The sequence below is a fragment of the Macrobrachium rosenbergii genome, chromosome 25 (genome assembly GCF_040412425.1).
Source record: "Macrobrachium rosenbergii isolate ZJJX-2024 chromosome 25, ASM4041242v1, whole genome shotgun sequence".
NCBI classification, from domain to species: domain Eukaryota; kingdom Metazoa; phylum Arthropoda; class Malacostraca; order Decapoda; family Palaemonidae; genus Macrobrachium; species Macrobrachium rosenbergii.
In genome coordinates this window covers 45405347-45419905 of record NC_089765.1, presented here as the reverse complement: position 1 = coordinate 45419905, position 14559 = coordinate 45405347, and the positions used below count along the sequence as shown (strand labels likewise).

The window sequence follows — 14559 nt, the reverse complement described above, 5'->3', positions numbered from 1 at the left end:
TACCGTCTTTCCTCCCGATTGCAGGCGACAGTGGCGCTTCAAGGATGAATCTAGACTGCTCAAGAGGTCCGCAGTGGATGTGTCTAGCACCCCTCAGGTGGTGCCTTGTAAGAAAGTGAGAGAGGCTGTTCCTTCTTGTAGTTTTTGGGATAGTCCAGAACATTTTTCGCCAGAAGTTTCGCCCTTCCATCGTCGTGTGTTGGACTCTGATCAGTCCAAATGAAGACAAGTTTTGTCGGAGCGCCCATTAGTGCCTGAACTGTCCGCCGCTTCTTAGCGCACTTCTCTGTTATAGCGTCCTCCAGCTCCCATCCTCGCCTCTAAATGCTCCTCTTCTCACGATGTTGCAGTTTCGGCAGTAGCTCCCGAACCCCAGTTGACGCCAGAGTGCCCACCAGTGTCAGAACTTCCATTGGCACCAGAGCTTCCATCGATGCCAGAACTTCAAGTAGTGCCCAGGTGTGTAGCAGCTTCTGAGCGCCCATTGGCTGCTGAGCGCTTTGTATCCTCCGAGCTTCCAGTAGCTCCTAGGCGCCCAGTTGCTCCTGATCTTCCAGTGGCTTTCGAGCGGCCAGTGACGGTTGATCATCCTTCTTCTCATCATATGACGACAGCATTTTTTTCTGCGGTGCCAGGTTTTTTAAACCTCAACCTCCTCCACCTAGCATGGTAGATACGCCTCTGCCTCCAGTCTGGTCAGCCAAGGAGGGGGCTCAAGATCAGGAAGAGGATACTCCTACTACGGCATACTCAGCCCTTTTGGGCTTTCTGCTTTGCTCCTTTCCTGACTTCTTCTCTCCAGCTCCTCCTTCTCCAGCTTCGGCTTTCCAGATGAGCAATATTCACTCTGAATCTTCCAAGATCCCCAAATTGTTGCTTTCTACTTCAGCTAAGAAGACCATAAATGAAGTAGTGTTGGTTAGCAGAGAAGAGAGCAACAGGGGAAGGCTGTGTTCTGTTATCCTCCTTTGTGCTTATTGAGAAGGAAGTATTCGTATTACGCTACCAGAGAAGTTCCCTTCCTGGGTGTGTCTGTCTCTGCCCAGGGGGACTTCTCAGGACTCATTGAAGCCTCCTGTAGGTCTGTTTTCAGTGGCAAAGGTGATGATCTCTCCTGCCAAACTTGATCACCTGTTGAAAAATATTTTCAAAGTCTTTGAAGTGGTCAGTTTCCTGGATTGGGCAGTGGGTGCCCTGGCCAAGAAAATCCAGGATTTGCCTTCCGTCCCCCGTTCCCATGGACGCCTCATTGGATCTTCTAGGTGTGCTATCCTTTATAGACGGGGAATTAGAGATGCTTCTCAGGAATTAATCTTGACGTACTCTATGGGTATTTTAAAGAAGAGAGAGCTTTGGTGCTCTTAACCTCCAGAGGGGTCATGTCAGCACAGAAATTGGCTCTCCTCTTCTTTCCTGTAGTGTTTGACTTCCTTTTCCTGCAAGCGGTAGTTAATGGCATTGCTTCATACTTGCAAAAGAAGACAACGCAAGATCCCCTGGCTCAGTCCTCTAAACGCGCTCGAGAGAATATCTCCTTCAGTGCCAAGTCTTCCTCTCCTGCACAGCGCCAGCCCTTTCGAGGCGCACACAAAGATTTCAGTCAAGGCCTCGTGGTAATGTCTGTTTCTCCTCCAAGGTCATCAAGAAGTCTTCAACCAAACCTTCATCCAAAAAGTGAGTAAAGTTTTCCCTATGGAGCAGTGGGTGCCAGGCTCCTTTTTTGGGAAGAATGGAGCAAGAGAGAAGCAGAACAGTGGGTAATAGAGGTCCTTAATAACAGATACTCTATTCCCTTTGAAGAATATCCACCCTTAGTCAAGAAACCCATTGCCTTAACCGCATATTTGATAGGCTCAAGAAGGTTTTCGGCCCTCTCAGAGGAAGTTTCTGCTCTTCTTCAAAAAAGAGCGATAGAGGAAGTCGCAGATGTAGAATGGGAGGGGTTTTACAATTGCCTATTCGTGGTTCCGAAGTCTTCAGAAGGATGGAGACCAGTGCTGGATGTCAGTGCCCTGAATGTCTTCGTACAGAAGACAAAATTCAGAATGGAGACGAACCATTCAATTCTTGCATTCATTCGTCAAGGGGGACAGGATGGTCTTCATGGACTTGCAAGATGGGTACTTCCATGCCCCCATACACCCAGACTCGAGGAAGTACTTTGGCTTTGTTTTACGGAACCAGATTTTTCAGTTCCAAGCACTATGCTTCGAACTTCTGACGACCCCTCAGGTTTTCACCCTCATTCTCACTCTGATAGCGGGTTGGCTTCATCTAGTGGATGTCAACATTGTGCTCTATCTGGACAACTGGCTCATTCATTCTCCCACAAAAGAAGCTTGCACGGGAGACATTCAAAAGACGCTTTTCCTAGTGAAAGAGGTGGGACTTGTAATCAACCTTCAAAAGTCTCGGCTAATTCCATCTCAACAGATAGTATATTTGGGAATGAGTCTGAATTCTTGTCTTTTTTGGGCTTTTCCTGCACCCAAGAGGATAGAATCCTGTCTAAAGACGGTAGACGAGTTTCTCCCTCTCCAAATGTGTTCGGCCAACAAGTGGATGGGCCTCCTAGGAACATTGGCTTCCATCAAGCAGTTTATCTCCTTGGGGAGGCTTCACATGAGAGTACTCCAGTTTTACCTCAGAGACAGTTGGGACCGAAAGAAATATCCAGACTCGTTTGTGTTCCCAATCACCCAGGACATCAAGAAACACCTGCTTTGGTGGAGGTCCGAAAACAGGCTACTAGAAGGGAAGTCTCTCTCTAAACCCCGACCTGAGCTTCTATGCAGACGCATTCAACTTAGGTTGGGCCGTGACCCTGGGAGACAAGGAAGTCTCCGGAAGGTGGATGATGGAACAGAAAAGTTGGCACATAAACTTGAAAGAACTGACTGCGATCAGTGTAGGATTACAAGCCTTTGCTTCGGAAGTTCGAGACAAGACCATCGCAGTACACTCGGACAACACAGCCGCCCTGCCCTACATAAGAAGCAAGGGAAAAATCACTTCTCCTCCCTCTGCGAGGCGGCGCAGGACCTTCTTCCCTGGACTCATCAAAATCAGACAAGGATGGTAACGAGATTTGTGCAAGGCAAGACGAATGTCCTAGCAGACCAGCTGAGTCGCAGCAACCAGATGATTCCCACGGAATGGATGTTGGATCCACTGGTATGTTTAGAGCTGTGGAAGCTGTGGGGAAGGCCGACAATAGACCTTTCTGCGACCTCCAGAAATCACCGCCTTCCACTTTATTGTTCTCCAGTCCCAGATCCCGCAGCATGGGCAACAGGTGCCATGCTGTTGGACTGGTCCAGCAAGATCCTGTATGCACTCCCTCCCCTCGGGATGGTAAGGGAAGTGAAAAATGGATAGAGGTCTCACAAGAATGCTTTGATGATCCTCATAGCTCCTTTTTGGCCTCTAAGGGAGTGGTTTCCAGACCAAATAAGTCTCCTGTCCGATTTCCCAAGACTACTACCTCAAAAACGCAAGTTTCTCAGACAACCCCATCTCAGGCGATTCCATCAGGGGTCATTCATGCTAGCTCTGACAGGGACAGGATTCAAACTACTGTATCAAGAAACTCCTCAGAGCTAAGGGATTTTTGAGAGCGGCTGCAGAAGCTATCTCTAGATGCAGGGGACAGTCTTCAACTAATGTCTACCAAAGCAGATGGACTATTTTTCCACACTTGGTGCTGAGCAAACCATGTCCCTCCTGGCATCTTTGACAAAGATTGCCGATTTTCTGTTGTTCCTGAGAACTTCTAAAGGTTTGTCCTCATCCACTATCAAAGGCTACAGAGCAATGTTAGGCTCTGTATTCAGGCATAAAGGCTTGAATGTTTCTTTGGATCAGGATTTATCCGAACTTTTTAAATCGTTCAACATGACAAAGTGCAAAGATTTAGAGCAAGTATCGTGGAACCTGGATGTGGTTACTTAAATGGCTTTCAGGTCCACCCTTTGAACTCCCCTGGCCGGCTGATGAAGAGTAGAGGAATTTATTTCTGGTGATAGAAATTCATTTCTCGCTATAATGTGGTTCGGATTCCACAATAACCTGTAGGTCCCGTTGCTAAGTAACCAATTGGTTCTTAGCCACGTAAAATAAGTCTAATCCTTCGGGCCAGCCCTAAGAGAGCTGTTAATCAGTTCAGTAGTCTGGTAAAAAAAGGTATACTTAACTTCGAACCTGCTGATTTGGCTTTGCTGAGGAACTTGAAGACTTTATTCCTAGTAGCCTTGGCTACAGCCAAGAGAGTAAGCGAGATCTAAGCTCTGGATAGGAGAATCGGTTTCTCTAATGGAGATGTGATTTGCTCCTTTACTCTTGGTTTTCTCATTAAGAACGAGAATCCAGCCAAACCTTGGCCTCGTCCTTTTAGCACTAAGGGCTCTCAAGTAGCTACCTCCATAAGAATGACAAGATAAGAGGTGCATTCGAAATCCTATGGTGTTCGGTGAAGAACCCTTCATGACCTCTCTTGACGAATGCCCTCTCTTTCTTTTTAAGAGATCTCATTTGCGAGTCATATTCACAAGTGGGAGAAGAGCTTCTTCCCGTTCTGTATGACAGCGCATGAGATTAGAGCCGTGGCTACGTCCTTATCGTTCATAAATAATCTTTTTCTTGCCTCCATTCTCCAATCCACTTATTGGAGATTTAAGTCGGTTTTTTCGGCACATTATCTATGCGATGTTGAAACAGTTCTTAATGATTTCTGGCACTTTTTGGCCCCAATAAGCCCCAAAAATTGCCAATTTTCAGTTATTGGCATTTTTGGTTATCATCACACACAGAACGGAACCCCGCTGATAACCGGGGACTGCCTGTCCTCTGTACTGGGACACCCTCCAGGTCTTTTAATGGCTCGGTGATGGTGTTTTTAATCTTTTGATGTATATATCAGAATTGTTATCTGGTGTTGTGTGTCAGTACTGCGCCCAGGGCAGGGGCAAACTTTCTATGCTAGTGTTCAGAGAAGTCCTTCGCTGCGAGGTCCCCACTTATGTAGCAGGTGACACTTGCCAATACCGCCACACCTCTATGGGGTAAGATAAACGCCACCAGAGGCAGTATTTTCCTGCAGCAGCTCTCTTACCAGGTAAGGAACAACAAGCATTGTATTGATGTTAACTACAACACTCTATTCTCAAATTCTTACTTTTCATACTTGAGGTAGAATAAGTCCACGAATCCCATCGCCTATCAATGTGGGAATCAGTTATGTAATTAGTTGGTAAGTTACTTATATAAAAATGAAATTTTTATAATAAATAAGTTTTATATATACTTACCAAGTAATTACATAGCTCCCTCCTCCCCTCTCATGGACATTATGGTGTAAACAAATTGATCTTTCTTGCTATGTTGTTCCTCTTCTTCCCTGAAAGTGGGTGGGCTAGCTACTTACACCAAAACAAAAGAATTGCTACCGCGAATTTTCAAATTTTAGCTACCGGTTACTAGAAATTGTTAGCTATGTAATTACTTGGTAAGTATATATAAAATTTTATTTTATTATAAAAATGTCATTTTTAAACATCTGACTTACCCGGTAGTTATATATATAACTTAAGTCCCTGACGCGCGGCAGAATTTCAAAACTCGCGGCAATCGCCGATGGGTAGTCAGGTGTACCACCTGTGCGCCCTCTACCCAGGTACTTGGAACTATTCCAACTATTCCTCAGATCTTCCCTGCCGCCGTACCGGTTGCATCGTTAGAAATTTCGCTCGTTTGGCCCGTGTTTTTTTTCACAGTTTTTGGTGAAGTACACTTTGGCTTTGGCTTTTGCTTGTTTTTGGATTTGCTTTGGATTTTCTTGACTCTTTTAGATATTGTTGGTTTTGACCCTTGCTCGTTTTGATCTCTCTCACGATTTTCCTTTTCCAAGATGTCTGACTCTGCTTCGAGTGTGAGAATGTGTGTGAGGGGATGTAAAACCCGGCTTGCTAAAGCCACGTTAGATCCCCACTCGTTTTGTGTAAATTGCAGAGGTAAGAATTGTGAGTTAAAGGACAGATGTGATGAATGTTTGGGTTTATCAGAGAAAGAGTGGATGGTTTACTATCGTTATGTTTCGAAGCTTGAAAGGGATAGGATCAGAAGAGCCGGGAGTAGTAGATCTCGCTCTTCTAGAGATAGTCAGGGAGTTGACAATTCTCCTATTATTAACAATCCTGCTATTCCTTCCCCAGTAGTGGTAGTTCCAGACCCCCCCACTGATACTGATAATGAGCCTACCTTGAAGGATATGATGACGGCCATACAAACCCTTGGACAAAGAGTGGAATCCCTCGCAAGAGACAGAGAGGATTTGTGGTCGAATGTGAGAGATCTTAAACACTCAAGTGAAAATAAAAGTGCTAGTGTTGTGGAGGGTGCGATTGCTCGGTCCTGTCGTGCTCCTAGTCCTAGACCTCTTCCAAGCTCACCAACCCCTCTGAGAAGGAATGTCGACAGACAAAGGGAGGCGAGAGGCTTTAGCTACCGAGCAGTCGTCCCCTCGAGCGTACCTGTTGACGCTTCCCAGGACGCTCGCCCTCGCCATAGGAAAGGCGAGATTAAAGTGTTTTCGTCCTTGTCGGAAGACGCAGTTCCCAGACGGGGCTGGCGTCATACGTCCGTGTCTAGACCCCTCAAGAGAAAACTTTCTTCTGTGGAGCGGCGTCGGGAAGTGATGCTTCCGACTCCGGGATGTAGTCATTGGAGCAGTCCAGAGCGTTCCCCTTTTAGCTCTGACGATTGCTCTCCGGTGAAAAGCAGACGTATGTTGTCGCACTGGCGGCCGTCTGCTTTCGCTGAGGACGAAATGAGATCAGAAGCTTCCTCGGAACGTCATTTCCAACGTCTCAACGCAGAGAAAGAATTAGTAGCTGATAGGGCGGCTCCCCCTGTCGATCCTCAACAGCAGGTAGCTCCGCAAATCGGTCTAATTCAAGACATGCAACGGAAACTCTCTTCCCTGATTCAAGTCTTACAACCTGCAGAAAAGACAGATGCAGATTTTCGTCCACCAATGGCTGTATGTCACCCTGAGGAAGCTTTTGACCGATGTCTCACAGGCGGCCAGTTCTCAAGTGACTTCAGGGTGCTGCGGGACAGCGAACGTAGGAAGAATGTTTCTCCAATTCAAGTTCCAATCATTGTACGTCAGCCTGAGGAAGCTTTTGACAGATGTCGCACAGGCGGCCAGTTCTCAAGCGACCTTAAGGTTTGGCGGGACAACGAACGTCAAGAGATTGGACGCCAGGACGCCAGGCGTCAAGGTTCTGGACGCCAGGACGTCCAAGTGGCTGGACGCCAGAACGTAGTTCATCAGGACTTTGGACACCAAGACGCCAGGCGTCAAGAAGTTGGACGCCAGGACGTCAAGCGTCATGAGGCTGGACGCCAGGACATTAAGCTGCAAGAAGATGGACGCCAAGACGCCAGGCGTCAAGAGACTGGACGCCGAGCGTCAGCATGATATTTTGAAAGACGTCGCTACTTTGGTCTTCGGACAATCAGAAGAAGAAAATGAGGATATCCCGCAATCTCCTGTGGATCCTATTGAAGAGATTTCAGAAGAAGACAATATTAAAGGCCAGCAACTTTCATCGGACCTGAAAAGGCTTATGAAACTATTTTCGGAAGTTTTTCCAGAAAACTTTATCCCGAGTGCTCCTCGTTCCCCACCTTCAGAATTTACTCTTGGGAAGGGGTCTAAGGGGGCAACATTTATGAAGATGGTTTTGTCCCGCTCGTCCAAGAGAGCGCTTAAAATGATGAGTGAGTGGATGCTTTTGAAGAAGGAACAAGGAAAGACGGCCTTTGCTTTTCCTCCAGCCAAACTAGCTTCAAGGTCTAGTGTTTGGTATCAAACTGGAGAATCGTTCGGCCTTGGAATACCTGCCTCTTCCCATGGAGACTTCTCGAATCTTGTTGACTCTTCTCGTCGAGTGGCAATGGGGAGAACGAAGTTTTGTTGGTCGACATCAGAGTTGGACCACCTCCTCAAAGGAATTTTTAGGGCCTTTGAGGTCTTTAATTTTCTGGACTGGACCCTGGGAGCTTTAGGAAAAAAGATGGAATTATTCAACACGACTGACACCGAAGAACTCGTATATCTGATGTCGTGTATGGATAAAGGGATCAGAGACGGGGCCAACGAATTAGCAGCGCTTTTCTCAGCGGGAATCCTGAAGAAAAGGGCCCATCTTTGCTCTTTCCTGGCTAATGGGGTCACGCCCAGTCAAAAATCTGAACTGATTTATGCCCCTTTTTCTTCTCACCTCTTCCCTCAAGACTTGGTAAAAGAGGTCTCTGCATCCTTGGCCCAGAAAACCACGCAAGATCTGATATTGAAAACAGCAAGGAAAGTCCTACCAACGACTTTCACCACTAAAAAGAGTAAGGCTGAGGCTCCTGTGTTTCAGGTATCTCAGCCCTTTCGTGGTCGGCCCTCAGGTAGAGGTTCCTCTAGAGCAGGTAGAAGAACTTCAACGAGAAGTGGCTCTAGACAGGGAACAAGCAAGGCGGAACCCACTCCAGGTCATTATACAAGACGTCGAGGCAACTCCTTCTCTGGGCGAAAGAGAAGAATGTGACTTTATTGACACGGTTCATTCAAGGGGAAAGGAATGTGAGAGCAGACAGTCTGAGCAGGAAAGGTCAAGTCCTGGCAACAGAGTGGACTCTTCATCAAGACGTCTGCAGAGATTTGTGGCGGATTTGGGGACGTCCATGCATAGACCTCTTCGCCACAGCACAAACGAAGAGGATGGGGACGTACTGCTCTCCCGTACCAGATCCCGAGGCAACGTACATAGATGCGTTCCTTTTAAATTGGTCCAACCTAGATGTTTACGCTTTTCCCCCGTTCAAGATTATAAACAAAGTTGTTCAGAAGCTTGTGTCCCACGAGAGCACCAGGATGACTCTAGTGGTCCCCTTTTGGCCGACAAGAGAATGGTTCACAGAGGTGCGGGAATGGATGGTGGACACACCGAGAAGTCTGCCTCTAAGACCAGATCTACTCAAACAACCCCACTTGGAAAGGTATCACCAAAACCTCCAAGGTCTACAGCTGACTGCCTTCAGACTATCGAAAAACTCGCAAGATCTAGAGGGTTTTCGAAGGAGGCAGCTAGAGCGATCGCAAGAGCAAGGAGGTCATCTACCATCAAGGTGTACCAATCCAAGTGGGATATTTGTAGAGGATGGTGTAAGGACAACTCCGTTTCCTCTTCCAGTACCTCTGTGATCCAGATAGCGGATTTTCTTCTTTATCTCAAGAGGATACGTAACTTTTCAGCCTCGACTATTAAGGGATACAGGAGCATGTTGGCAGATGTCTTCAGACACAAAAACTTGGATTTGTCTGCCAATAAGGATCTCCAAGATCTTCTCAGATCATTCGAGACTACTAAGGAGAAAAGGCAGAACTCACCAGCGTGGAACCTAGACGTGGTCCTAAAGTTTCTCATGTCTGCTAGGTTCGAACCTTTACAAGAGATTTCATTTAAAGATCTCACCATGAAGACTCTGTTTTTGGTTTGCTTAGCAACTGCTAAAAGAGTCAGTGAAGTACATGCCTTCAATAAAACTGTCGGTTTTAGGAACGGCAAAGCTATCTGCTCTCTACAACTGGGGTTTTTAGCTAAGAATGAACGTCCTTCACAACCCTGGCCCAAGGCGTTCGAGATTACGAATCTGGCAGAGATCGCAGGGGAGGAGTTAGAGAGAGTCCTGTGTCCGGTAAGAGCTCTGAGAGCGTACCTGCAAAGGACGAAAGTTTTACGAGGCAAGTCAGAGACGCTTTGGTGTTCAGTTAAGAAGCCCTCTCTGCCAATGTCAAAGAATGCGTTATCCTTTTTCATAGGACAGTTGATAAGGGAAGCTCATTCAGAATGTAGTGAGGCGGACCTCAAGCTTCTAAAGGTTAAAACCCATGAGGTCAGGCAGTTGCAACCTCTGTAGCCTTTAGACAGAATAGGTCCCTACAAAGTATCATGGACTCTACCTTCTGGAGAAGCAAGTCAGTGTTTGCTTCACACTACTTGAAGCAAGTACAAACGCTTTATGACGACTGCTATACACTGGGACCATTTATAGCAGCTAACTCAGTAGTGGGAGAAGGGACTACCCCTGCAATCCCATAATACAATACCCTTGATTCTTGCCTTGGAATGGTTGAAATTTTATGGTTGTTTGTGGAGATTGGACGCAGTCTTCCACAATCATTGATTTTAGTCAGGTGGTCATTTTGTTTCTTGGTGGCGCCCGGAACAAGGGTATTATAGGTTGTCTGTCACAAAGAGGTTGGTACACCGGTTGGCAGCTCCTAGAGGTCTTCAGCCCCCTGAGTGGATCGCTGGACCTCTTAAGGAAAGCAGACATAATGAGGGGGAGTTCATTGAAGTCAGCTTCCTTAATCCAGGTAAGAACCTTAAGTTGGTTTATTAACCCTTAAGCAAAATTCCAACGATGTTGGCTGTCTCTGACCCTCCACCAAAGGTGTCAATCAGCTATATATATAACTACCGGGTAAGTCAGATGTTTAAAAACGATATTTTCATAAAATAAATTTTTGAACATACTTACCTGGTAGTTATATATAATTAAATTGCCACCCTCCTCCCCTCTAGAGACTAGGGCCATGGAAGATCTGAGGAATAGTTGGAATAGTTCCAAGTACCTGGGTAGAGGGCGCACAGGTGGTACACCTGACTACCCATCGGCGATTGCCGCGAGTTTTGAAATTCTGCCGCTCGTCAGGGACTTAAGCTATATATATAACTACCAGGTAAGTATGTTCAAAAATTTATTTTATTATGAAAATATAATTTTTGTGATGTTATGGTCACCACTAAGTACTGAACAAATTTTAGACAAATGAAGGCTGGTACCATTTGAGTACGTATGTGCCTTTGCATCGACCTTCCTCTACCTTACTGTATCCAAGCATTCTTACCCTAGATCATAAGTATGTCATCTGGGGTATCCCTTGGACTCCTGTTCACCTTTCACTTACTTCCAGTAACAGAAGATTCAAGACTTGAAATAAAAATATGAATTATAGTTGCCACAGAGTATAGTATTTTAACCTCACCCTACAAAATCATTGTACAGGCAGTCCCCGGTTATCGGTAGCCTCGGTTATCGGCAATCTGGTTTTACGGTGCTTGTCTAGTGATGATGATAACCGGATTTTCGATACTGATCTCCAGTTATCAGTGCCAATCCCAGTTATCAGCGGCGCCAATCCCATTATTGGCGCTGATAACCAGATATCAGCTCCGATAACAGGGATCAGTTCTATTTCCCCGATTTTCGGTTATCGTCACCCTGTCGGGAACAGAACCCCTGCCGATAACCGGGGACTGCTTGTATTTGTCATATTCACTTTACTAATCTTATTCAGAATTTTTAGTCATTGTATTAAGATGCTGTTCTACTTTTATGTAAATGCTTGTCTTTTATAGTTAAAGGCGATTGGTTGTGACTAATGTGGCAAAGTTTTTTTCTTTTTAATTAAGGGATGCCCTTACTATTTAGCTCAAAAAAAATAAAAACTATTGGTTTCTATAAAAATAGTTAACATCTGTGGCTGACAGCTTTCAGTATTTTCAAATGCTCTTATTTGGTTTGGAAGTTTCCCTTAAGATCCTTAGCAAATGCTTTTATGATCTGGAAGCAGTTAGCACAAACTGTTGCAGGGCACCACGTTTAACTAGACGTCTGTTTATTTAAAGTATCCCAGGGGTTGAGGAAAGTCATTGCACAATATAGAACCTTATCAGAGATGGCTTTTTCCCACCTATTACTGCAGTCTTTAAATACAATCTCTTGAGCTCTTTATTAATAAGATTAAAGCACCTTAAACTTGCACAAGAAAATGTCATTATAACAGGCTATTAATGCTCAGCAATCTTGGTCATGCATTATTTAGGCTTTCCTCCACTCATAATATTTTGGAGGAGAATTTGTTGTATAGTGCCATAAAGTTTTTAGGTTTGCTAGTTGGGTATTTACTCTCTACACATTTAGTCGTGGATAGTTGGCTATGGTAGCACTTAGAACGAAATAACATATAAAGGTATAACACTTGATTTAGTATGTAGGTATTTACAACAAATGGCTACAAAACACACAGCATATTCTTGCATGGTGTATTATCTGATAAGAAAACAAAAGGTTTTATTGTATATCATTATGAGATCAGGAATATATTTGTGATGTCAGTTATTGCAGCATTTTTGAGGATTAGCAGTTAGGCAAAAGCCAGGGTCATTAAGTGTATCTTTCACTATTTTCATTTAGGAAATGTGGTATATACATTATGGTAGTGTTTGTAATGCTCCTATGACCCCAAAGTTCCGTTCATCCATCCATCATCTTTGACATTGCCAAAAACAATGGTTTTTTCTTGTGACATTTCTGAAAAATATTTTCTTTTTAGTCATACCGTAGTCTTGAAGATTCAAGTGTGTTGTTTTTAAGTTGTTTTGACTACAGTACTCAGTTGTTGATGTGAACAGTAAATATTGATAAATGACTTCATGGGCCAATGCTTACCTTAGTTGTTAAAGTACTCTTGGAAATTGAACAGTAAAAGGAGAGTGGAGTTAATTGTGTGTGTTTTTGTGAAATCACAGAAGGAAGTTCATTGTACTTACAGTAATGGGATCAATGTGGCAGGTAAGTTAAGCAGCATTCTTTTATTTATATCTTATGTAGTGTTAGTTACCATACAAGTTAGAACTGAAGTTTGTAACTTGAGAGAAAAAGTCTCACTTTTATATAATTAACATACCCATTTATTACATAGTTACTGTATTAGTTTCACTCGTTCAGCAGCTAAAATTTTGAAATTCGTGGGTCGTGCTAGTTTGTGTTTGGGTAGGTAACATACCTCGCACACATTCAGGGGAAAGAGAGGAACAACTCAGCCAAGAGCTCAATTTGTTTCTGCCAGCTGATGGTTGAAGTCCAGTGGTTGGCAGCAGCTTTAATTTTGGAATTCATACTTTTCTGGTTGTTTTTCCATCGGCAATTGGTGAAGTATATATGCCTTTCAGCATATATAGTTAGTGATAGGTTGTCTTTATTGAAACCTTATCATAAGATTTGGACTTGTTTTTGGATTTTCACAATGTCTTACTCTGTTTCTAGCTTTAGGTATTGCAGCAAAGGGTGCAATACATGTCTGACTAAAGAATCATGTAACTCACACACGATGTGCATGCAATGTAGGGGACAGACATGCTCTGTTGATTTGAGATGTTCAGAGTGTGCCGATTGGGACATTAAAAAGTGGAAGACTTTAGATTCTCACTTAAAGAAACTCGCTAGGGACAAGAAGAGGAAAGCGACTGCTAGGGAAAATAGTAAGTCATTAGCTAGTCAGGAATCATCTGTTGCTAAATCAGATTCTAATGTTCCTTTAATTTCAATGAACCCAGCCTCGAGTTGAAAATCGACAAGAGATTTGAGTCAATAGCGGAATCTATTGCACAGTTAGCTTCTTCGGTGAAAGTGCTTATGGATAAGAAAGGTGATTCAGACTGCCCTGTAGCACCCAGTGCTAGTGAAGTGTTGGTGGAGGAGGTGGCTGCTCGTCTAACCGATTCTCCTAGGCCAAGGTCCCCGGCATACTCCCCAAAACCTGGGAGGAGTCAAACTGGTAGCCTAAGAGAGGTCAGTGGAGTCTGCCCTTGAGTAATTGCTCCTCGGTTCAGCCTGTTGGCGTATCCCGGGCTGCAACCAAGAGCCTTTGGAAGGGTCTCTCAGTGGATGCTCATTGTATGTCGTCTGATTCTGAAGAGTTAAGTCCCAAGCGTCAGTGGCGCTTTGTGGACAAGTCACGCCCTTTGAAAAGGCGTGCAGTGGATGTGTCAACCTCTTCTCCAGTGCCTTGTAAGAAGAGTAAAGATCCCGAGCTCCCCTCATTTAGTCACTGGGACAGCCCAGAGCGTTTTTCCTCTAGTGACCTCTCAGCTGAGGGTCTGCTTTTGGCGCCAAAATGCCAAACTTCCCGTAAGCACTCTTCATCTTTTAGAAGACCTTCTAAGGAACATCATCAAGCACCTGAGCGCCCAGCAGTGTCGGAATTAAGGTAGTGCCCGAGCTCCCAGTAGAAGACGTGCGCCCATTAGTGCCCAAGCTCCCAAGTGTTCCTTTACCTCAACAGTTGGCTACTGCGATTCCAATCGAGAACAATGTATGGAGGACCTTCGGAGAACCCTTATCCTTGCTCAGGATTTGGGCCTTCTCATCAATATGAAGAAATCACAGCTGACTCCTCCTCAGCAGATTCATTATTTAGGAATTAAGATAAACTCATGGGATTTTTGGGTTTGTTCTGTTCGCCAGTCACTGATTCTCTGGCGTGGGTAATGGATGCCAGGTTGCAGGACTGGGTGAACAAAGAACTCAATGCCTCCATGCAATATGGTGAGACAGGTATTAAACAAATTTCGATCACACCAAAATGTATCAGTGAGTTTGATAGGCTCATTTTGGCCAGTGAAAGAGCGGTTTCCAGATCTGCTCGAACCTCTGTCA

At 44.8% G+C, this 14559-nt stretch overlaps 1 protein-coding gene across 1 annotated transcript in view; it reads left to right on the top strand.

Moving 5' to 3' along the window:
• Positions 1 to 12524: 12524 nt before the first annotated feature.
• The window catches only part of Cul5 (cullin 5), a 201188-nt gene continuing 199153 nt past the window's right edge, over positions 12525 to 14559 (top strand). The window contains 1 exon segment of the mRNA XM_067127553.1: positions 12525 to 12693. Coding sequence (XP_066983654.1) covers positions 12676 to 12693 — 18 coding nt within the window. The 5' untranslated portion in view covers positions 12525 to 12675.